The sequence below is a fragment of the Stegodyphus dumicola genome, chromosome 7 (genome assembly GCF_044657685.1).
Source record: "Stegodyphus dumicola isolate Sdum_Otavi_A_Nest chromosome 7, ASM4465768v1".
Taxonomy (NCBI): Eukaryota; Metazoa; Arthropoda; class Arachnida; order Araneae; family Eresidae; genus Stegodyphus; species Stegodyphus dumicola.
In genome coordinates this window covers 4,159,694-4,186,381 of record NC_140774.1, presented here as the reverse complement: position 1 = coordinate 4,186,381, position 26,688 = coordinate 4,159,694, and the positions used below count along the sequence as shown (strand labels likewise).

At 33.1% G+C, this 26,688-nt stretch overlaps 1 protein-coding gene across 3 annotated transcripts in view; it reads left to right on the top strand.

Annotated features, from left to right (window-relative positions):
* LOC118199111 (uncharacterized) overlaps window positions 1-26,688 on the top strand; it is a 73,845-nt gene that overhangs the window by 12,168 nt on the left and 34,989 nt on the right. For all 3 annotated transcript variants that reach the window (XM_085819835.1, XM_085819834.1, XM_085819836.1), the window contains exons 2-3: window positions 18,992-19,286; window positions 23,453-23,529. In XM_085819835.1, coding sequence (XP_085675961.1) covers window positions 18,992-19,286; window positions 23,453-23,529 — 372 coding nt within the window. The remainder of the gene's footprint in view (window positions 1-18,991; window positions 19,287-23,452; window positions 23,530-26,688) is intronic.

Genomic DNA, 26,688 nt, shown 5'->3' with positions numbered 1-26,688 from the left:
TATAGCAAATTTAAACGGAGTACGAAATCATTTTTCAGTTAACATTACAAATCCTATACACAGAGCATAAAGCTTGTATGTTAGTAAATGTAAGCAATAAATGTTGTCAATTCTCTTTTGGCAAGTTTACCGGAATTTGTAAAAAATATTAGTCAGATGCTAAGTGTATTTTCACAACATTGTAACCCTATTTAGACATAGAATTAGGTTCGTACAAAGTAGACATAGAACTAAGTTCGTACAAAATCACAAGTTGAAGAAAATAACTTTGTATATAAAATCCTTGTAAGTCTACGCAACATTTACGTATACTACTTGATTCATTTTTCGTAGAACTAGTTTTTTAGTGTTCTGTTTGTCTCTGGTTATTAATGTTTTTGAACAATAAATTGATTCTAAGGTCAGATTTCAGTTTAGGGAAGAGGTTAGGTTAGGTTATTTAAATATAGTAAAGCACACGATGGCTATCGTCTGAAGCAAAGAGATGCCTTAATGGAGAACTTTCTAGGGAAAACTGGCTCTTATTCCCGCTACACAATAGGAAAACCACGAAAAATCAATCATGCAATCAATTGTTCATTTGAGTTCGAACCCGGGAGGAACTAACAGTACTCAGCAGTCTTTAACTGCTCGGCCATTTATGGGGTTCTTTAAGAGAAGAGAAAATAGTCTGCAAGGGCCAAATTTTGTGTAATAAAGGGTGGCTGAGAGTCGTGATACTTTTCTTTGACAGAAATTGCTTGCCGAGAACGTTGTATGACGATGCATTGCCATTGTAGTTGAAACCAATTATTTGATGAAGGATTTTCAGATCTAAAGCACTCAACTGTTTTCAGAAATCTGCCCATTGAGTTCACCATCTGGAGAGCAAATCCCTTGTGAATTAATTATCTCTGATAAATTAAAAGCGAAAAGCCTCCAACATGGTCATTTCTGGAGATTTTTGAAGCCAAAATTCTTGTTGCTGTCGTTAACCTCCCCCGGAGCAGATAATTGTCGTTTTATCTTAGGATCATAAGCAAAGGACTCAATTTCATTTTCAGTAAGAGTTTTCAATAATCTCGCCATGCAGAAATTTGATACTCTTTTTCTTTTGCAGTCAGTATATGAGGAAGGAAACGAGAACAAAGTTCAAGTTTCCTTTGCGATCAATATATGAGGGACGAAACGATCAAAGTTTCCAAGATGTTCCATAAATTTGTGAGCATTGTCTTGTTGAAGTTAAGCAAACTCGTCATTTATCATTAGAAGAGATATATAATGTTTTTTTTATCATTTCTTGTTGAACGTTTTCCATGTTCTACTCCATTCATCAATGCAAAGGGCGACCGTTCTGTTGTAGAGAGATTAGGATTTATTGGAAACAAGATGAAAAGTATGCAACGCCTTCGCCGGGAATCGAACCGCGGACCTCTGGAATACGCGCCCAGCGTGCAGACCACCACACCACGAAGGCATACCAAGAAGGCGGGAGAAATACCTTATATAGTATTAATCAACATTTCTGCATCTATCTCGAAATCACCCACACCAAAGGAAAACAATAGATCGTAATCCATGAAACTGATGTTCACTGAATAAAATCAAGCTATTAACTACAAAGAAAATTCTGTCCAATAGCAAATGATATTTTAGGAAAAGAAAGTTGAGAGATCATAGTAATAAATGTTGCCAATTATCGTTTGGCAAGTTTACCAGAATTTGTAAAAAAGTATTAGTCTAAAACTTTGCATATGCTACGTGTATTTGCACAACATTGTAACCCTATTTAGATATCGTGAATGCACGTCCGTCTAAGTATAGCATCAGTTTTTTTCGAAAACTTGTGCTATACCTTACTTTTGTATGCCTAATTTAAATCTATACAGAAATGAAAAACATGCAAATAAAGTAACAGTAAGCTTAATTTTACTTGGATGAAAAAACGCGTAAGCGATTTGATTGAAAAACTGGAGTCCTAAACAATGAGTTCTAATTGAATCATGAAATCTAATGAAGAACTGAATAATGAGTTTTAACAAGAAGTTCTGACTAAAATTCCAATAAGCGAATAACAAGAAACGCAATAAGGATTTTTAAATAGTAAGTTCTAATTAAAAGTTTAAAATAATGACCTTTAACAAGGTGTTTTAGATAATTATTTCTGTTAAGAAGTTCAAAATGATGGGACAAGAATAAGAACTGAGTGTTTGGGGGACTCATTAAGTGTTCTTTTTCACTATGGTTTCAGTTAGGCGAGTTTCACTGTATAATAAACATTCATTGTATACGAAACATATTTTCATCATCCGCGAAGAAAATTTAAGTTTCTCAAAAAGATCTATTTTCACTTGGATGGAAAATGTACAACTACTTAAAAGTGCTGATTTTTGCCTTCTCAGAGTACGTGGGAAAATACCCGTTTGAGATATTCTATGAATGAAAACAGGAAGAGGGAACTTCCGAAATTACTCAATTTTGTTGGAAGCGGAGAAAGAAATCGCACCACCTGCCTCTAGAGGAAGCCGCTTGACATCAAAAATTGCTTTAGACCCATAAATGGTAGGTGTGTGTGTGTGGGGGGGGGGGTGATCTGTTTTCACGTATCCGGGATGTGACGAACTGTTATAGAGGTTCTTTTCACACATTCTATTTAGCGTTGCCACCAGTGTTAAATTGAATATAGTCAGCTTTTGACTCACTGAGGTAACACCGGGGAGCGTAATGGCAGACCGCACATTGAGTTGAACAATGTTAAGCAAATTTCGCTTACTGCGCATGCTTGATGGTGTACCTTTGGCGCGGGGAGAAATATTGGCGACTAAGCAACGCTAGCTTATTCGTGATCACCATGGCTGTCGAGTGTGTTCGAAGGATGTTTACAACTGTAAAATGTTGTGCAACTTAGCTTATTAGTTATTTTAACGTCCATACCGATTGCACTTGCTTATTTTTCTAATATATATTTCATTGTAATTTGTCAATAACAGTGCATTTAATATTTGTTCGTAATAATTCGTTATTTAAATGTAATTTGTTTACATGTTATAATTCAGTAATTGTAAACTGGAGTATCTCGCTTAGTTTGTTAGCGTATATTCGCGCTTTTATTTTCTCATTTCAAAGAATTTAATAACTAGCATTAAAGAATTGTAAAATTTCTTCAGTGTTATTTGCAAGCACTTGTTATATTCCTCAGTGTTTCTTTATGTATGTACGAATGGAACGTATGGTAAAACGTATGGTTAAATAAATAAATAAATGTATGGTAAATTGTTTTTATTACTTAAAAGTATAATGAATAAATTTTCAACTAATATATCCTAAATTTCAGTCTTTTTTTGAACGAAAATTTGTACAGTTCCAAAGGAATGTGCAGAATTTCATAGGTATTATATTTTACATTTTGAATGCAAACACTGCTTCACATTACTTCGCAATAATTTCAGCTTTCTAGTTGTTTGAGCAGTACAGAAAAAAAAAAAAAAAAAAAAAAAAAAAAAAAAAAAAAAAATAGTATTTTAACACAGTAATTAATTTACATTTACATTATACTCTACGAAGATTTAAACGCCAGATTTGTTTACAATCAGATGGCGGTACATCTACCATATACCGTATTTATCTTCTTTTCAAATCGCGCCAACATAGTAATTACGCCAAATTGTTTTCTGGGCATGCGCAGTATGCGACATTCGTTTAACACTGTTCAACTCAATGTGCGGTCTGCCATTACGCCACCGGGGAGGACTTCCACGGTTAGCTAAAAATCACGCTTAAAAAGAAGATAGCTAAAGAAACACACGAAAAAGGTTTATATAACTTCCTTTATAATTAAGAAAATGATAGTGTTCACTATTTACTTCTATTTTCAAACAGTTTAATCTGCAAAATAAGTTCAAAATTAAATCAAAATTCAAAGTTAAAACATTAAGTTAGTTATACATTATATTAAAGCACAACATTTGTAAGAGAACTTGAGCGATATCATTGAGTACAAATTCACATAAAATAGTCAGGTAGGTATTTTTGTTTTTTATGGGTCTGCTTTATCTGATCATGGTAAGCCACGCGTAGGGCTATCTGAGCAGGGGGAAAGACTTCTTAAGATAAACTGACTCTTATCCAGGTTACAGATGAGAAAAATCATGATAACTTCCATGCAGGCAGCCCGTTTGCCTGGAATCGAACTCAGCTCAAACTACCAGCATTCAGTGAATTTTCCGCTCCGAAGTTGGTGGGCCTGTTTTTATTATGCAATGTTTATTATATTCCATATTATGCACGATTAAATTACGTACCTTTATAGGTTAAAAAAACTCCCATGGGAGCACTAGCGCAATATCATCTGCTATCGGAGTGCTACTATTTCACGCAAATTTCTTTTCTTTTTCACATTTCTCGTAGACAGTTTCGTTTTATGCTGATGGTTTGTGATAGTAATTTTTCCATAGTTCCGCAATATACAAAAGTAATTTTTATATGCAAAGCCTGGTTCATCCGTAAGCCAGTTACCCGTCACCGGTTAATAGAGAGTTGATTGCAATAAACAAATACATTCGAAATCCAATTTTAAAACTGTAGTCTTAATGTGCGCCATAGTAGAACTGCATAATACTGGAGTCTTAATTTACACCAAGCATACAGTCTGAGTCAGGATTAGTGTTTATAATTTTTATTTTCAATATTTCTTTCATTAATTCGTTGCAAGTCATTAATTTAGTCATTTTGCTATTAGTCAGTAATATCATAGATAATATATTTGCAGCGAAATTACGATATCAATTCAAATTTAATATTCAATGTAATATAAATGCTTTATACCGCAGTCTTAATACATAATGGTCTGATCCTAGTATATGGTACACACGGGATTTGGCAAATTTTGGGGCAAGGGATATATCGGGTGGGTTTAAACGCGTAATTTTCGTGTTGACAACAAATTTCAAAATCTCGCCAAGGCCGTACCGTATACTAGGATATTACCTAAATAATATATTAAATGCGGATTTAACGAACAGTCCAAACCAGAGATAAAATTCTTTAAAATGAAATCGTTCAATAAATCGGTAGACACTAAACAGATATGCAGAATGTAAAATGAAACACACATGTACAATAACGACAATAATAACAATAATAATATATTACGATCAAAGAGGGGTTTATTTTTTTATTTTATTTATTTATTTATTTATTTTTATTTTTTATTTTTTATTTTATTTTATTTTATTTTATTTTATTTTATTTATTTATTTATTTATTTTTTTTTTTTACACACACATACAACAACTGAGAGTATTTGGGCTAAAAGTACTTGAAAACAGAATATCTTTAGAATTTCCCTTAGAGAATCTCGCGCACTGGAAATTTTTTTTTCTCCCCCTCCCCCCGTACAGTGTTGCTGTTGTTCGCTTTGAAATCGTTGAGCCTTTTTTAATCAAAAATTCGTTAAAGCTTTACAAAACATGAAATAGAGAATAAAACAAATTCGAAATTTGGTCTTTCAGGTGTCCATGTCAGGTTGGAGGACTACGTTATTCAAAATTTGAAGGCTGTAGATACCGTTGTTTTTTCTCATTGCGAGAAACATAAAGACTTTCACGCAGATTCTTCATCATTTAATTTCTTAAAGTATAATAACAGATCGATAATATTTGATGTATACAATTTGAAAAATGAAACGGACATTTATAATGAACTGACGCAGAACGCCGTTTCCAGACAAATAGCTCTTCTAGGCTGACGCCCCTTTGGGCTAATAATATATTTCTGTATCAGATTTGTAATATATGACTTCAGAAATAGCTTTAATTAATTATAAGAGCATGAAACGAGAAGTTTTTTTCCCTTTTATTATTTTTAACTGCCGTTAAATTGCTCGGGTTTTTAAGTAATTGCAAAAGTAAATTCAAGATTAAAGATTTTATACTTTTAAAATGGTAACGCTTTCAGAACAAGCTATTTCGAATCCTAGTGGAAGATAAGATAAAGGTTTATAATAACTGTAAGGTAACAGTGCAAAATCCTGGATAGATTTTGCTAAGCATGCAAAATGTGGAAGATGTGTTAAATTTAAATAATGAAATTCTAATATTAAAAAAAATTCAAATATTAAAAATAAGAAAAATAGAAAAATTTATATTTTATAATTTTGACGGCGATCGCTCAGGATCTGACTGCTAATTGTCTATCTGTTTTATTAACAAATAGGCCTATTTCAGCTTCCAGGTCTCAAGAAAGCCGTATTGAATGAGTTCTAAATTCTGCAATGTTTGACAAATTTTCGTTTTCTGCATTTTTTCTCTTTTAGATTTCCTATAATTTGTAACGTTTTTGCTAAAGTCTTCAGTTTCATTCTCTAAGACTGCTTGCAGCTTTCCTGACGGTTTACAAGAAACTGCCCTATCCTTGTCATATTTTTTATACAACACGCTTCTTTTCGTCAGTAAAATTATTTTCTAACTTCTTCGAGCTTATTTACTTATGCCTCAAAAATTCTTTTAACTTCTTCAAAAATATTTTTATACTAAGCACTACAATTTTTTAGATAACTTAATTTAAAATAATTAACTATTTGGTACTAACCAGTACAACTTTTCCGTTCGTTGAACTGAAGCGAATTAAAACATTGCTTAATATTCTGATGGCTAACATTTGGTTTCATTCCGATTCTATAATCCAGGTGATTTCTATTAAACTTAATATGTTTCACAAACTATAATCAATCAACAAATGGACTGTATTCCTACATTTTTATTAAATTACACTTGTCAGCGATGCAAAATAATTGATACAAAATAAGCGAGCCATTCTACATGGCTGTCACAAACACAATTCTATCAATCAATTATCTTGTTGCCACACATAAAGTTCACAACTAAAGGAAGAAAAGCAAAAGGAATTTACGCTGTTTGCAACAATAAAATGAAGCAAACGATACTCACATAAACATCCTGGCCCTCGTTGAAATCCCAGGGGATTTCAACAGTTGGAGCATTTTGAAACTTCTTAGTCTGTAATAAAGATAAACATAACAAAAAATAATACAAAATATTATATGCGAAGCAGTTCATAGTTTTTTAGTCTGAATAGGAAGAGGACACAATTTCACGACTGGTCGTTTTATGACACCATGACCAGTTTTAATACTAGCAACTCTGACTCTTTGATCTGAGCCCGGATGAACAGCAATTATTCTCCCTAACCTGAATTTAAGAGGCGGAAGGTTGTCTTCTTTGATGAGGACTAAGTCATTGACTTCTAAATTGTTTTGACTTTTTTGCCATTTAGGTCTTTGTTGAAGCTGAGACAGGTATTCTCGACTCCATCTTTTCCAGAAGTGCTGAAAAACAAACTGTCTCACATGCCATCTGTCAATGTGATTGAAGGAACTATAATTTAGGTCTGGTTCAGGTATGGCAGTTAAAGACGTTCCTATTAGGAAATGACCAGGTGTTAATGCAGTTAAATCATTTGGATTAGCCGATGTTGGACACAATGGCCTAGAGTTGAGACAAGCCTCAACCTGCGCTATCAAGGTCTGAAATTCCGGATAGGTCAGCACAGTATCACCAACAGTCCTTTTTAGATGTAATTTCATTGACTTTACTGCCGATTCCCATAGTCCACCAAAATGGGGAGATGATGGCGGGTTGAATATCCATTTTATTTCCTCTAAAGACAAAAATTTGTGAATTTCTTGATTTTGCTTACATTGCAAAAAACATTTTCTGATTTCTTTGTCTGCACCTTTAAAGTTAGTACCGCAGTCACTATAAATCTCAAATGGTTTCCCTCTTCTTGCAATAAATCGTTTCAATGCACTTAAAAATGCCTTTGTTGACAAATCTTCTACCACTTCAAGATGTACTGCCTTGATTACAAAACACACAAATAAGCATACGTAATATTTAAATGATTTTTGTCCACGTCCTGCACGATGTTTAATCATGAACGGTCCAGAAAAATCTATTCCAGTTCGATGAAATGGTCGTGATTGTGTTACTCTAGATTCCGGTAGATCAGCCATTATTTGACTTGCAGCTTTAGCTCTAAGTTTGCAACACGTGATACAAGATTTTACTACTTTTCGGATAGCAGATCTAGCAGCTATGATCCAAAATTGCTGTCTAATTAAAGATAGAAGAAGTTCCGGTGCTGCATGCAGATATTTGACATGAAAGTGTCTAATTATGATTTCTGTCAGATTGTGTTTTGAAGGTAATAAGATTGGATGTTTTTCATTTTCTGATAGTTGCGCATTTTTCAGTCTTCCTCCTACACGTAACACTTTGTTGTCATCTAAAATTGGACACAAGCTAAGGAGGTTGCTGTTTGTAGGTAAGTCCTTTCCCAACTCCAAACATTGAATTTCTTTAAAAAAGTGAAATCGCTGTATTATTCGGACAATACAGAAAGTTGCAGCTCGAATTTCATTACTAGATAAAAAAGACGTATTTCTTTCTAGATATGCTACTTTAGAATTCGATATGAATCTTAATATCCAAGCAAATATGCGTTGTAACTTTGGAAATGAAGATATATTTGATATAATAGCAAGTTCCTGTACAGGTTCAGAAACTACAAATGAGACTGTTTTACGTGCATCTGGTAATGCCTCTTCATCTATAAGAATATTTTTAGATAAGGCAATCTCACTGCACTTTAACCAAGAAGGACCATTCCACCACAATTGATGAGATAATAGTTCTGCAGGAAATAATCCACGTGAAGCACAATCAGCTGGATTTTCCTTTCCATCAACATGACTCCAGTTCTCAGGTGGTAAGATGGATTGTATTTCAGAAACTCTATTGGATACGAATACTTGCCATTTTTTAGGATCTGACCTTAGCCATGACAACACGATTTGTGAATCACTCCAAGCTTGCACTAAATCAAAATTTATAACTAATGCAGCTTTTACAGACTGAATTAAGCGTGCCAATAACACTGCTGCACATAATTCCAGTCTTGGAATCGTAATAGATTTTAATGGTGCTACACGAGTTTTAGCTGTTACGAGTTTAACATTAATGTCAGAGTTATTGCAAGTTTTGATATAAATAACTGCTGCATAACCTCTTTCAGACGCATCACAAAATCCGTGAAGTTCACATCGAAAATAATCAGGTAGCAGAATTTTCCTAGGTATATTTATAGAATTCAAAAGTTTAACTTCTCTACATAGATTTCTCCAATTTCGATCAATCTCTTCTGTTACAGGATCATCCCATGATAACTGTAATTTCCACAATTGCTGAAGGATCATTTTAGCGAGAATTACAAACGGAGCTATCCACCCCAATGGATCGAATAGTTTTGCTACGAATGACAAAATAATTCTTTTAGTCGGAACACTTTGATACTCTATTACACCGACATTACATTTGAATCCATCATTGTCCGGATGCCATTCCAATCCCAGAACTTTCAATGGTTTGTCTTCTATTACACGATGAATATTGTCACTATCTGTGTTTGTTAAGCCAGAGGTTTTTAACAACGACGGTTCACTTGTCGACCATTTGTGAAGCTCAAAGCCACCACTTTTTAGCAGATGTTGCAATTCGTCTATCAATGCAATACCTTCCGAACTATGTTTTACACCAGTTAACATATCATCAACATAAAAATCTCTTAAAACTATATTCTTTGCCTTTGGAAAGTTCAATCCTTCATCAATCGCTAACTGACTCAAAACTTTGGTTGCAAGATATGGAGCAGCTGCAGTTTCATATGTAACTGTTTTCAAACGACAAACTTGTATTTGCTTATACGGGCTATCTCTCCATAATATTCTCTGAAAATCTCTATCTTTTTCATGAACCTTTATCTGTCTGTACATCATTTTAATATCAGCGGTTATTGCAATGTTATGAAGTCTAAATCTTAGTAAAATACAAATTAAGTCATCTTGTATTTTTGGGCCTATCATTAGTGTATCATTTAAAGAAACACCTGTGGTTGTTTTAGCGCTTGCATCGAAAACAACTCTCAATTTTGTTGTTAAGCTAGAGTCCTTCAACACGACGTGATGTGGGATATAATAGTGTTTATTCTCTAATTCATAATCTGTGTCTGGCACTAATTCTACGTGTTCTAGTGAAAAGTACTCTTTCATAAACTGAATATACTGGTTGTAAATTTCTTTCATAGATAACAGCCTCTTCTCCAAGTATTGAAATCTTCTGTACGCCACTTCACGGGAGTCACCTAGAATATCTCTATTATGTTTGAATGGTAATGCAACTGAATAACGACCTGATGTGTCTCTAAAATGCGAGTTTTTAAAATGTTCTTCACAAAGTTTTTCTTCATTTGTTAAAGGTTGTACATTTGGAAACTTTTCTAACTCCCAGAAAGAATTTACTAACTCATCTGTGTTTGTATTCAAATGATTTACATATACTGGCTCAAAATTTGTAGATTCAAAATTTGTAGTACCCGAAATTATCCATCCCAACCTCGAATTTAGAGCAAATGGTAGATCAGAACCACGTTTGACAATTTCTCCCGTCATTAAATGCAGAAATACATTTACTCCAAATAAAATGTCAACTGGTTGTGACTTGTAAAATAATGGATCAGCTAATTGTAAATCACTGAAGTTATCGAAGATGATTGATGGCAAAGATACATAGGGAATGTTATCTGTCACCTTGTCCAGTACAAACGCTGATGTTGATACACGAATATCACTTTTAAAATGAGAAGTGAATACTAAATCGACTTCCCCATTAGTTATAGTATTAAATTCTCCTAAACATGATACAGAAATGGAATTATCTTTCACTCGTAATCCTAATTTCTTCACACAATCCCTTGAAATAAATGATCTCTGAGATCCAGTGTCACATAAACATCTACACTTCACAAATTGTTGCTTAGAATTTTGAACTTTTATTAAAGCAGTACACAATAAAATGTGACTGGTTTGATTACCTTTTGCATTCGAATCATAATGAGAGGCACAAACTGTGGCTGAAACGTCCTTAGGACTCGTTAATTCATCTCTTTTAGGGATAGATTGCGTAGGCGGAGATATACTGTTTAACTGAGTTTTATTCTTTGAATTATTTACAATGTGCAAAATACTGTGATGCTTCTTAAAGCAATGTCGACATGTATTTAAACTCTTGCATTTTTTGAGCAAGTGCATATTAGATAAACAATTAAAACAGTAACGATTAGATTTTACAAAATCTATCCTTTGCTGAACCGATAAATTTAGAAATTTCGAACATTTGGCTAAACTATGATCTTCTTTACAATAACCACAACCCAAAGCAGCAACCAGAACATTATTCTTATTTTGAAACACAGATTTAGGTACCTTATTACTTGTTGATTTGCTATTTTGAAGTGTTCTTGCATAGTTTTTTAGGAATTCAATTAAAGTCGTAAGTTTTTGAATTTCATTAGATTTTAACTGACGTTCCCACCATAATTTTGTAGCAGGGTCTAACTTTTGCAAAATTAAATAAGTCATTAAAGTGTCACCAAAATTATCAAGGGTTTGATTCAATACTTCTAAAGAACGAATTATTTCATTAATATTGTCAACTAAATTTAAAATAGCAAATGCTGATTCATTTTGAATAGTTGGTAAACTTAAAAAACGTTTAATATATGCAAAAATTTGTTCTCTCTTATTTGAATATCTTTCGTCTAACAGATTCCATGCTATTTCAAAATTACAATCCGAAATTTGAATGGTTTGAATAATGCGATATGCTTCACCTTTCAACGAAGCCTTCAAATACTGCAATTTTTGAGCATTAGATAAATTTGTATTATTTCTTACACAAGCACTGAAAAGATCTTTAAAAGCTATCCATTCTGTAATATTACCACCAAAAGTCGGTAATGTTAACTTGGGTAATTTAATATTGTCAAGAACCTGTTCTGAAATTACACTATTAGAATTATTTTTATTATTTTGATTTTTTAATATTTTTTCACCTTTAAATTTCCACAAATAAATTTTATCTGTGTACTCCTGAACATTATCTATTTCGTTTTCTAATTCTTTAGTATCTGTAATTAAACTTTCGATTTCAGAATCAAGCTTCCTTAACTCAGTTTCTTTTTGTTTCAATAATTCGACACATTCCTCTAGTTCTATTAAATTAATTTCATCTGCAGTTAAAATAGTTTCAATTTTCTTTACATAATTAGTAACTTTTTGTTTTAAAAGTTATAAGTTCACTCATAATTGATCAATTCAAAAACAGAAATTGTTCTTAAATCACTTAACACTATTATTAAAATGAAATCGAATTCTATGTTGTATTACAACATTGTTCTTAAAAATTAACAAATTAAACGAATTTTTGCTCAAAATCCACTTACCTCACAAAGTGGATAATTTTCACAAACCATATACATATTTGCGTTGTTAGAATACACTTAGAACAGTCACTATCTTCACTAGCTCTCCGGCTAGACTTTTGACCAACAATATGTATTTCTATTAAACTTAATATGTTTCACAAACTATAATCAATCAACAAATGGACTGTATTCCTACATTTTTTATTAAATTACACTTGTCAGCGATGCAAAATAATTGATACAAAATAAGCGAGCCATTCTACATGGCTGTCACAAACACAATTCTATCAATCAATTATCTTGTTGCCACACATAAAGTTCAAAACTAAAGGAAGAAAAGCAAAAGGAATTTACGCTGTTTGCAACAATAAAATGAAGCAAACGATACTCACATAAACACCAGGTAATTCGACCGTTTTTTCTTTTAAGAATTATTTCATTTCAACTACACCATAATGCTACATTAGAAGTTTTTTCTAATTATTTTTATTATTATTAATTAGCTTAAAATTTGTAGTGTAGCTGATTTCATTATGTAGGATATGTTAGCTTAATAACGATTATTTACCAATGGGTATGTCTAATATATATTCTTATACTTCAAAATTTTGTTCCTTTAATATTGCAGATTTTAAAAATTAACTCTTTTTAGTCCAAAGCGATTTGAATCCCGAAGGACTATTAGTTTCGTTTTGGCATTTTGCGTCGGACTCATAAATGTCGGTTCACTTTTCAAACTGTTGCCACAAAATGTTAGAGTCCTGCATTATATTTGAAGAAATTAAATAATGAATAAATAATGAAAATCTGCGTAAATGTATGTATATTTCTCACATTGTCATAAAATAACGGTACATAGAGTCATCGAATTTTGAATAACGTAATCCTCCAACGAATATGAGCATGTGGAAGACCAAATTTGAAATTTGAAATTTGTTTTATGATCGATTTCCTATTTTTTAAAACTTTGACGAATTTTTGATTAACAAACTCAAGGATTTCAAAGCGAGCAATGGCAACGTTGTGCAGAAAAAACATTTTTATCTCCAGCGCGTGAGTCTCTGTATCGGAAATTCTAAAGATATGCTCGTTTTAAAACTATTTTGCGATATTGCTGTTGCACTGGATCTTATGGTTTAAGTGCAAGGAACATGATATTTAATAAAGAAAGGTAACACACAAAATGTTAAAAAACGCCCCTTTGGACGTAATTTAAAATCTGAAACATTTCAGATTTTTTTTTTTTTTTTTTTTTTAATTTTTATTTACTTTTTATTTATTTTTTAGAGGGTTCAAATTTTCATTTGTTATAATTTTTGTTATGTGGATTACTTCTGCTTATATATTTACTTTTCCGACTCAGCCCGCTTAACTATAAAATAATAGTTATTCAATTTTTTAAACTTTTTTGTTTATTATTTTGCAAAAACTTTTTTTTACTCCGGTTTCTACGGTTTCAAATTTTTATGTTTTTATATTTTTTTTCACAATGTTGGATGGCCAGTATTTATATGGTTTGTTCAATTTGTTTTCTTATTGCCAGTTTGTTCTTTAGACTCGATCTTTTCAAAATAAAAAACATTATGAAAATTTTTTAAAACTTTCTTAAGCTAGTTTATGATTTTGATGCTGTTAGTTTGCAATTTCTTGCACTAGTTACTACGGGCTATAAGAGTTAGACTGATAAAGCCACAGATAGCTTTGATTAATTTTCTGAGATTGAGTATTAAAATTTAATTTACCTGTTTTATTGGTTCAGAAACAAGCTGAACATTTATTTCTTTTGCTGCACAAACTCCTCCAATGACAAATAGAGCAAAAGATGTAAATTTCTTTTTCATTTTTGGTTTTTGTCATTTTTTGCTCCTGTTTGCCAATGTGCTTCTGGTTTTTTTTCCCCATATGGTTTATTCCGAATTGAATATGGGATGGATTTTAATTTATTTCGCATTATACAAATACATATATCAGTCATAGTCACTGAATGGCGGAAATTACTAGAGGCACATTTTTCATATGGGGCACTCTGTGTCACTGATAATGACGTATAGTGCCATAACATTACTCGTCAAAGAAATTGCTTATTTACAGCTCATCAGAACTAGAAGATATTATTAAAAATTACCGAAAAATGATTAAAAAAATTGTATATAGGCATTATGTAAATTACTATGCAACAAAAATTATTATGTTTGCCAGTTGATTAATTCAAAATTTTTAATTTAAACTAAAATTTATCGAAATTTTAAAATGAGGGAAAATTAATCGCTCCAGCTCTGCAACAAATTTTTCTTTAATATGGTGAATTGTCGTCTTTGATAGGTAAGGAAACATCACATGTTGATTTTAGAGAATTTACCAAATTACAGAGAAATTCTGTAGAGACATTAGGTATTTTTGGAAAAGCCGGAGAGATGAAAAATTAACAATGCCTTCGCCGGGAATCGAATCACGGACCTCTAGAATACCGGCCCAGCGTGCAAAACCACTATACCACGAAAGCACGCTAGGAAAGCATGAAATATACCTTATATACTCCCCTTTTTAAATGGCGACTGGGGTTTTTAGGGGACACAATCGCTAAATCCTGGGTGTGGAGAGTCGTCATCCACAACCCTTTTAGTTCGGGCGCCATTGTAGAGACATTAGGTAATTTTGAAAAGCCCGAGCTATGAAAAATTAACAACGCCTTCGCCAGGAATCGAACCACGGACCTCTGGAATACCAGCCCAGCGTGCAGAATCACTACACCACGAAGGCACGCTAGGAAAGCGGAAGATACCTTATAAGTCTGTCTGAAACTGCACTTTTCAGATCATGAAGCGTCTGGGAAACATTTGGCATGTTGCAGTTCGGGGATCTAAGGCAGCTCCCACATGCTCTATCAGGTTCAAGTCTGGGAAACATTTGGCATGTTGCAGTTCGGGGATCTAAGGCAGCTCCCACATGCTCTATCAGGTTCAAGTCTGGTAAGAAAGCTATCTAATTAGATACTGTTTCCAAGTATCCTTTCACCAGAGTAGCTTGATAATATGAGCTGGACCACCCCTACACAGCTTTACACAGGGTTCCAAGATTTAATTCACATATCTGTGATTGGTTACAGAACTTCTATGAGAGATATGCAGCTTGATGCGATCATTTTTGACTATTCCACCCAAAACCATGAAATCGCTTCCGTGAGAAAGGAGTGTTTCAAGAACAAGAGAAGGCAAGTTGAGTGTTTCTCGCTCTCTCGAGATCAGAACACGTCTAAAATCAGAGCTCAGGTTGTATCTGGATTCGTCAGTAGCTTGGTTCTATTGAAAATGGCAATAATATCACTTTAAAGGGGCGTCTTCGGAAAATGAAGTGAATGGAATAGAAAACTAGTTTTTCTCGCATAAAGTAAGACCTTTATTTCTGTCTCCCCACTTCGAATCTACCATTCAACTTCCACTTGCTCTTTACTTAAGGGGGCTGTATACCTTCGAACACTTTTTTTAAAATTTTAAAATTTGTACATTTAATTTTGGCCTTAAAATAATTAATAATGAAAAAATGAAGAAGCTGAGTTATTTAATTGTAGAGACATTAGGTATTTTTTGGAAGCAGGAAAGATGAAAAAATTAGCAAACGCCTTCGCCGGGAATTGAACCACGGACCTCTGGAATACCGGCCCAGTGTGCATAACCACTACACCACGAAGGCACGCTAGGAAAGTGGGAGAAACACCTTATATACTCCCTTTTTTAAAGGGCGACTGGGGTTTTCAGGGGACCCAATCGCCAAATCCTGGGTGTGGAGAAACGTCATCCAACACCCTTTTAGTTCGGGCGCCACTGTAGAGACATTAGAATTTATTGGAAAAGTCAGAGAGATGAAAAATTAGCAACCGCCTTCGCCGAGAATCGAACCGTGGACCTCTGGATTACCGGCACAGTGTGCAGAACGACTACACCACGAAGGCACGCTAGGAAAGTGGGAGGAACACCTTATATAATGACCATTAATTTTGTATTTTTGAAGTAAAGTAAGAAAACAAGCAAAAAAAGCAATATTTACAATAAATTAGAAACACTGTAATAAAAAATATAATATATTTTTATATTTTGTAAAATGCAAACTCATCAGAATGATATTCTCAAGGACTACTAATTTAAAGCTAGGAAGTTATTTAAAAAATTTTTTAAGCTGGAATGTGTAATATAACAAAGAAAAAGCATATTTTCTCATTAAAATTCATGTTTAACACATAATAACTTTATAAAAAATACATTTATCAATTAGTAAATAGTCTGCCTCCTTACATGAAATGTTCTAAACATCTATACCAAATTGCATAAGATTTCAATCATAATTTTTAAAAATGTGTTTCTTGTTAGCATTAAAACACGAAAAATGAAAAACGAGATAAACGCATTTAAAGAATTCAAACACTCGATTACCTACTTTTAATCAGTTCGTAAACTTAGAATTCCTCTGATTTATAACTAATGCCCTCTTGTTTTTCAGAATTTACATTGTTTTGCTTTCTCGCAGCTTTTAAAATTTTTCTGTGCCTTTTAAAGCCAAATCAGGGAATGTCGTTTTGCATTGTCAGTACGGTTACAATCAAACCTTTCATACTCGTTTGCAGTGTAGTAACCAATATCTATACCTAATTTACCATATCTATACTTAATCTATACCAATATCTATTCAATATCAATATTTTTTAACCAAACTCTCAGTTTCTAAGGTATACAGGTCCCTTAACTTACTTCTTTGTTTCATAACTAATGAGTACTGATCACTCTCAGTAATCGCATTAACTTTAAACAACACTGCACATCCGTATTCCAACATGCATTCATTGCGCAATGCGTCACCTAATTTGTATATTTTATGAACTAACCAATGCGTAGAAGTCTAGTTTTGTGTTCAGTTGCAGATATTTAATATTAATTACGTCTTCGGACATCGGAAACTTTAATCACAGAGTATATTTTTCTGGATCAGGTTTTTTAATTCTGAAGAGTGTATAAGGCACGCTCATCTTTAGCAAAAACATTAAGGACTTCAGTCAGCGTGAAAATTGGTAAGACGAAAGATTTGACTGATTTAATTAAGACAGATTTATTTGGGGATGCAGAACCCCAACAACGTATCTCCTACGTAATAGATATTAATAGGAGGACCGGAAAGTAATTTCGCTTTCTTACATTAAATTCACACGAATAAATTTTTAATACGTTTTTATTTTTAATGAATAATGTAATCACCCTCGTTATCAACAACCTTTTGTCATCTAGTGTGCAGATTTTCAATCCCCGGATCGACATAAATCAATTAGTTTTTGAGTAAAATACCTCAAGATGGCAATTTGGACATCATTCAAATTTTCAAATTTTTTGGCACTAAGAAAATGTTGTAGGGATCGGAATAAATGGAAATCCGAGTGTACGATATCGGGCGAGTAATGGTGGTGATGCAACATCTCCCATCCCAATTCATTCATTTTTTCCAGTGTCCATCTTGCATTGTCGTGTTGCAGATTGATGCCTTTTCTGCTGACAATAGCCGGATATTTTTCGATTAAAGATTGGTTTACTCGATCCAATTGTTCACAAAAATGATCTGCATTAACAGTTTGTCCAGGTTTCAGCAATTCAAAATCAACAATTCCGCGAATACTCCACGAAACACACAAAAGCGACTTTTTGGGATGTAAACCCTTTGTAACCCCTATTAAAACTGCCTTATGCATTTTGGATTATCATATAGGACCCAGTTTTCGTCTCCAGTAATCAAATGATCAAAAAATGGTTCTGTATGGTGCCATTGAAGCAATACGTTGCATGTGATGGATCGGTTGGCTTTGCTCTCTTCGGACAGTGTTATGGGAGACTCAAACACCTGCTTTGCTTATTTTGCCATTCTGCTTTAAATGTTCTTGGATGGTCGACCAAGGTTGGTTAAGAGTGTTTGGCATGGATTTGCTTTCACTTCTGCTCTTAGCATGTTGTTGTCGACATGCGCAGAAACGACATTACTTTCTGGTCCCCCTATTATATAACTACCTATGTAGATATAACAGCAGAACCTGTGTCATGGATTGTGAAACTTTGTGCAATTGTTTCTCTTGATTCCCCACTATGCAGATTTATTGCCACCGTGGAAACAGTATCTTTCATAGTCCTTTTAGACTGTCTCCAGGTGAAAATAATTCAAATCTCTACACTGAGCCTGGACTCATCTCTGAGTAGCATTTTGGGTAAGTCATCCTGGCTAAACTCTCTATAAACACGAAATTATTTTAAGCTCTCTCTCTTGTGAAAGACATAGAAATCGGTGCGTAATGCATTGATCTTCTCATACAAAGACTTGACGCCTTCAAATAGTATCAAGTCTGCTTGTTCTAGCGCGAGTAACAACTAGCACTAGAACATTTAGAGAGCTGCTGAGAAGTTTTCTTAATGATTTCTTCGTGGGAGAAATAATAAATAATGATTATTGTTTTAATTGAAAAATTTAAGGGAGTTTTTCAAATTAGAAACATACACTACTTAACAGCATCCTCCCTCATGCCCGGAAAAAATCAATAGCGTCATGTCAAAATGATTGTGTAATATTAATAAATTCTGCAATGATTTTGCATTCAATTAAAATTAAAATTAAACAAAAATTCATTAAACTGTACGCTTTACTTCAGTTCTAGCTGCTGGTGATTTCAGAGTCACACGTAGTGAAGACCTGAACCTGAAAATTGAGAAGAATGGAGGAGATGATATTGCCAAATCGAACTTGACAGAGAACAACGGAGAAAAAGATGCCGTTATGGGGAATTCAAAAATTGATAAAAAGGATATTGCCGTGGACAAAACGGTACTTAAGAAGAAAGGAGAAAATTTGATTTTCAAGAAATCGATACTTGAGGAAAAGAAAGAAAAAGGTATCGTCAAGACAAAATCTGCAGTTAATACAATTTACTCTTCATCTCCTGCAAGGTAAGCAGCCTTAATGCTTAATTTCACGTAAATTCTCTCAATAAAATATTATAACCTTATATTATGTATTCGGTTGACACAAAACTTTGCAGCGTTTTGTTATATGTATGACTTACGTATCGAATGCAAATGATGCACAAGTGGGCACAGTCTGTGTTCAGCGTTTCTTGAGGGAGAGACTCTTGCAAAAATTATACTGATTCAAGCGACCATCATCAAAATATAACCGTCTTTCTGAACATAGACCATTGAACAAGACAAACGGCACCGACAGAGCCATTTTCTAGCGTAACTTTTAGCATTGGCATAAGTGTCGCGCAAAGAACTACTTATTTTCGGCTTTCCTGTCCTTGATTCTCTGTTAAATCAGAACAGCAGAATGTCCGAAAACATTCAACATGACCTGTAGAAGGTAAGCACTCTAACATTTTACAGAAAGTGTTTAGCAGCAGATAAATTATTTTAATTTAAGGTTTCAGTAATTCATAGCTAACAAAATATTTATCTGCAATAATTATTATTGGTAATTATTATACGTAATTATTGCAATAAGTATTTTAAATGATTGTAGAATGTCTGTAATAATTGTCTTTTCATAGAGTGATCGAAAAGGATAGCCTTAGGTCTTGGTTCTATGAATATCCTAGGTGTTTAATTCCGAAGTTTCTGAAAATATTTTATGAAAATTATTTTCTAAACTGTAGATGGAAGAGAACTGCAAGTATAAAAATTAGCAAAACATACGTTATAACTTAATGAGACTAATCCAAAAGGTTTCCGGAAAATTCACAGAGGTGTGCGTAATTAAGCTAATATTTTCAAGAAACAAGTTACAAATTTTATCGTGAGCGCTTTTCTGTCCAGTAAGAAAAAATTAGTATACAAAATATGGAATTTTTGTTTTGTAGTTAGTCTCTAATTCTGGAGAAAACAAATCTTGAATTTCAGTTGGTAATAAACAGTCAATAAATTATTTCACAATTATATTCTAGATTTCGTACACTAAAATGAGGAATGTTTTAATATTAATTTATTTAAGTATAATCAATAATTATAGCTAGCTTCTTTCTCTATTTTAACAGGGGTGGAAGGTAGAACTTGTGAACAATGAGGTTGAAAAATGAAGAAGTACGAGACAATACGTATGGATAAAAATTTCGGAGTGTAGATTACCTGTGCCGCCATCTAGTGAGTGCCATGAGAACTTCAGCGTAGAAATAAATTAAGGCTTAGTTTTCATTTTCGGCAAATTCCAGCGTTAACTTTAGTGCTTCGAAGGCTATGGCTAATTTTTCAGTGCTGGTTTCCGAATGCTTGATCCTTTTGGCTATGTTGTTCATCTCTCGAATGAATCTTTCGGATCTTGAAAGATTTTAAAGATATCTTCTGCTTCTTTAACTGGGATTTTCTGCTGGTTAAACATGGCGCTGAATGGGATATTTCTTTGGATATTTTGAATTTCTGCTTCCGTTTTTAGATTTTAGGGCTGGGAAATCTTCATGGGTGAGTAGTTGCTGAGTTTTTTAGCTCGGAACCTCTTTCTATATACCGGACATCCACTGTAAAAACTTACATGTTCTCCTCGGCAAAAATAACAGACGGGCTTTTCTTCTGGTTTTAGTGGGCACATATCAGAACGATGGTTCTTAGTACATTTGCAGGAACGATGATTCTTAGTATTCTTGAAGCAATTAATTTGAGAATGTCCATAGGCTTGGCACTTAAAACACTGCACAGGTCTTCTGGTTTTCGGAGCGTATTTTTCTATCGTAACGTTAAAGTTGAAAATATTGCTAACACTACGAATCTCCGGCTTTGTTTCTTTCAAGCTCTATGAAATTTTGCTTTCTGTTCTATTTGCCTTCTGTTTAGGAATAAGAAAAGGAGACATAGAGAAGATTGAAATTATAAATAACTGGTTAATTAGCAAATGATTTCTTACATTTTGCCCCACCAGAACTTAAGTAATCGCGATAAAGGGCTTTAAAGACCTTGCTAAGATTTTTAAGATTTTAAATTCTAAACCTACAACATAAATATCTTGCACAATCATGAAGCTGTATGTCTAAAACTAAACTTCAATTTTTCAGAAGTTTGCATTTCGTTGTACAGAACTCCGCGTCATTCCAGTTTAGCTCAATCTCGTGTCCTTCCAGGCATCTGGAAGGAAAAATAGTTCAGCAAGCAAATATTTAACATTTATATGTTTTAGCTTGCCCTTTTATACTTCATCAAATACCTTTTTAGCTTTCTGTTTCCTTTCAATTCAGTTTCTCACCCTTGCTCTCTAACGTTGCAATATGCGTAAGTGCGTGTGAAAAGTGTTCTGAGTTCCACAAACTACCTACTAATCGAAATCCTACCTATTAATAACTTAGAAACACTAGACCTTAACAACATCCTATTTCAAGACTATACCTAATGTCCTAAGCTTAGTTTTCATTAAATCTTATAGTGTTGGTTGGAGAGTCTAACTTTTAACAACTTAAACTCACTATGCTAGCTTTTACTTTATTTCAAATTATTATTTATTCTATTATTTTCAAATCTTATTATTTTAAAGTTATACTATGCAATATCAGAACACTTAACTCTTACAAAACAGTTAACAAGCATACTTCACTAAAAAAAAATTTAATTCATTTACATTCAAAAGTTTACTCAATTAGCACTTTGCATCTCAATGTATACAAGTCACTAATGTCTATTCTGCAATGGTGCCCAAGTTGTCTCAATGCAGTCTCTTGTGGAAGACCTATCTCTATTATTCCACATAAACTATATTAGATCCTACAATGAACTTGGCGAATTCTCGCACAGGAATAAATTAAATACTAGCACAGAAGAAGGGTAAAAAATAACCCTTTATTAAATCAAACTAATTTAACAGAAAGGCGCAGACTTCGTGCGTTACAAAAACACCGTCCACTTGCGCTGGCAACTAAAATGTAGAGCATAATACAATTCAAACCTGAAAAAAATAATGCAAGAGCGCACTTAAGTTTACGCCTAAGAGGTGGACTCACAGAAATCTAACCGGCGTGATACTAATCTGATAAGGACAAGAGGCTTACTAGCGTAACCGCGAATTAACAACGAAACGTGTGCTTGGCTAGCAAAACACGCTCTGAATAAACTGAGATAATCACACGTTTAAATAGCACTTCACTTCACTTTAAATTTACATGCTGGAGAGAGAATGTGAGGGGAAGTTGAGAAGTTTAGAACAGGAAATCAAATTTAAAATAAATTTGTTATGCAAAATAAGGAAAACCCTACAGATTAAGATCACGGTATTATGTTTATACTAGAAACTAAAATTTCTTCAAGATAAATGCATAATTAAACTGAAAAATCTCCTTGCTGAAGAAAATCTAGGACGTCTTCTCGAGGCAAAATTCAACATACATAGCAGTTGTTGCGCTAAGACATAAAATCAACTGAATATTGAAAACAATTCATTTAAATTTTCACTTTCTAGGTTCCGTCTCTTTTTCCTTTGAATTTCTTTTGAAGGCTGTAGGAATTCTTGCGCAGCCGGCAGCTTTCTTGCTACTTCGTGTGCTATTTCCTTATTCAAATTACCTAACTTAACCTAATCTTTGTATTCACCCAAAATCGAACATGGACACTTTCAGTAATTGGTCAGATATACTGGGCATTAAAAACAACAAGTTGCATGTGGAAAGAAGACATTTAAGTCTTTACTAGAGACTTAAATACTATTATGTATTCCAAGCCTTAAGAGATAAAAAATATATTACTTTTAGCCAAATTATTTGTAATCCAACCTTCCAGTATTACGTATAATATTTCCAATTGAATACCCGTAATTTCGCTAATTTTAAATTTAAAAAATTTTTCAAATTCCTTTCAATCGTTTATAAACTGAATTACTTTTATTTTATTTCATTTCTGTAAAAGTTGCCTTAAAATTAATTTGAGAAAGAGAAATTAATATGGCTTCACAATTAAAATGATTGAGAATTTGTACCAAGTTTTGTTACCTTGAGTAAAAAAAATCATATGTTAATTATATATTAATATTTCTCTGCATAATATAAGGTAGTATTAGTTTATAACGAAATTAATGCTCTTCCCAGAAATTGATATTTAAGCTAACAGACTGATTGTTAGTTAAAAGTTAATTATTTCATTTTTTTCAGCATCTTCAACACAACCATGGGATGGACAGTTAAAATGTTTTGTGAAGACATAAATAATAAGAATATTTGCAAGGAAGGTAAAAAAAATTATATGTATTAAAACTATTATGCTCAAACAACCATCATTTAACCAAGTTCTATCCCTCTCTTACATCTCTTCCAACTTCATATTCCCCGATTTGAAGGTTTTCAGTTCAGTAAATTAGATTATTATTAATAAATTCAAAGGAGGAATGTTTTACTCAGATATATATAAGATTAAGCAGCGAAAGAATGTAAAAAGGTGAACAAAAGTCCTAGGATTATTAACAGCGAAATGATTGGAAAAATTTTAATCGTCTTTACTTATGTCGAGTGTTGTGGAGCACTATTAAAACATAACTTAAAAAATTTTCGAGTATTTGTGGTGTATGAAAAATAACATTACGTGTTCTTATATTTTATTAGATATACACTAAGCTATTTACACACTGCAGAAATGTATTCTAAATTTTGTAGAAAAATATTCATGATTTGGGGAAAAAGTTTCATGGAACTCATTTATCCAAAACAGAAATAACATAGTGTGTGTTCATCATAAAACTGACAATCAGATACCGTGAGATCTTTCCATAGAAGTAATTAGACTGTGAATTGAATCCTGTAGAATATACACCTATATTTCCAGAAGGGACTGTCAGAGCTCTTGCAGCTTCTGAAAGGAAGCTGGCTAATCGACCGACTAACTCTTACGGTCAAAGATAGAAGCCACGAGTCATTTCACAAAAAGATTAGACATTTGTCTTTGATTTAAATGTATATAAATCTTGGAAAATTCTGGATCTCGGTATAAAAGTCGCTCACAATTTCATAATTTAAAGAATATAGCAAAAATGAATAAAATATATCATACGATCCATGAAAAACTTGCTTAAACCATTGATTACGGCAATATTAACTCTGAACCTTCCCAAGTAGAGGACCTAGAAAATCATAGGAAAGCTTGACCGTTTGATTACAATAAATAGATGATTAAAGTTATAAGGCATTTTCTCCCTCCTATCTGCATGCCTTCGTTGTGTAGCCGTAGCAAACTTGGAGCTTATTCGAGAGGTCAAAAAACCTAATCACTCTGCAAAGTAAATAGATAATTAACAGTTTTAGGCAACCTAACATTTCTCCATGTAATGAAGAGATTTTAGTTATGGCAACATCTATGAAAATTGCACATTACATCCTCAGACCTCCACTAGAAATTCTAAAGATTCTTTTATTTATATATATAAAATAAAGAAATAAAAAAGAAACTTTGGAATAAATAAAATTAGATATTGTAATTTTATTATAAACATTATATATTTTGAACATTCTTACATATAGAGGAAATTAAGCCCTCCCAAATAACAAGTTATAGATATTTATTAAATACCATAAAGATTGTGGTTATCAATATGAAAATGCAGGATAGCCATAAATTAGTTGTTTAAAATATCTTTACTGCCACACTGTTTTTCAGAGGAAAAAATAAATGTCAATTATTACATTCGTGATTCAATGTTTCACAGAATGCACGTTTCTCATTTTCTTACTTGAAAACATAAATCTTTGCTGGGTAGACAGCGTTAATGTTTTCACAAGAATGATATAAGACAAGTAACTGGCCTGTTCTTTTGAAGAAAAAAAGCAGTTTCATAAGGCATTCCTTCCCTTTTCATTGTCAATGCAGTAGTTAATGCATCGTCAGTAGAGTTAGCATAACATCCTCAGACGTTACTATGACGAAACTAAGATTCAAGAACCGAATTTTATATTATCCGGGACTGTGCTTGACAAAGAAGGCGAATCTGTTGAATGTTTGAAGCCGTTTTCGAAATGCCAGCGTTAAGCATATGCTCCGACGATGAGGTGGCCAGTCAACTGCGATTTTAGCACGTCACCTAGTGAATCCAGCCGTTGTTAGCTTCCTCTCAGTTTTGATGAAGAATCCCTCGTCCACTCCATTGCCAGGAAGATAAGCAGCATTTGAGTGAGGATCCAGTGTGTCTCACCAGCAGTAAAAATTTGTAATTCGGTCAAAACCCAAGATGACGGCACAAGCAGGCTAGATGCCCAAGTACCTGGCAAACGAATAATATACTACAGTGTATATAAGACATTCCTATGACAAATATGTATAATATATGCACAGGCCAAGACATAGTGCTATGCTAAGGTACCTGGGGTTTTTATTTAGAAATGTCATTACTCTTATAATTATGCACGGTGCTGTTGCATGAGGTGTCCGAGCGTGGAAATTAATAAAGCTGAGACCAAAATTGGACTGTGTGGCAGAGAAGCTGGATGCTAGCAGTCACTAGAGTATTCATTTTCAACAGTGGTAGCATGTTTTTTTTGCTTGTATGTCCCCTCTCTCAATACAATACAGGTATTTTTATCATAATTTTTTATTGGATAATGGTTTTATTGATGAATTAGATATTAAAGAGGTGATTATAAAGAAGGAAGCTTTTCATAAATATTGTGATATGGATACCCATCCGGTCGAAAAGACTTTAATTACATTTGATAAGAACTTTTTGAATGTAGGTCAGATTGATATTTTACAGACGGATCGGAAATGAACAATGGAGTTGGCTGTTCATGTGTGATTTATTTGTATGGAACAGAGATCGAGTACCAAAATCATGCGTTAATTCCATTGAATTCGGTTTTTCAAGCTGAGATTAGAGCATTTTTTATGGATTAAAGAAAACTTGACTTACATACATAAAACAGATATTTATTTCGATGCTTTGCCTGCTTTATACACAATTTCTAATATACACACTGATAATTTATTAATAAACCAAATTAAAAATGATTTCAAATTTCTAGCTGAAATACGTAATATAAATTTACGTTGGATCAAGACCCATGTTGGGTATATTGGCAATGAGAGGGCGGACATGCTGGTTAAAGAAACTGTTCAATGCCTAGGAAAGAAAGATATTGAAGTGTTGTATTCGAAAAGAAAGTTATTAAATATTATGAAAAAGGAGATACTTGTGGAATGGAGAGAAAACTGGGAATCGTCTGAAGAAAATAATGATTATATCAGATTTTTGGAAATTAATAAAAGAAAATATATATTTAATAATATAGATATGAACCAAATTATTATTGATCGAGACGATTCCCAGTATATTTTAAGAGATTTGGTCTTCAAGAAAATGAAAACTGTCAATTTTGTAAAGTAAAAGGTAATAATTGCCACTTCC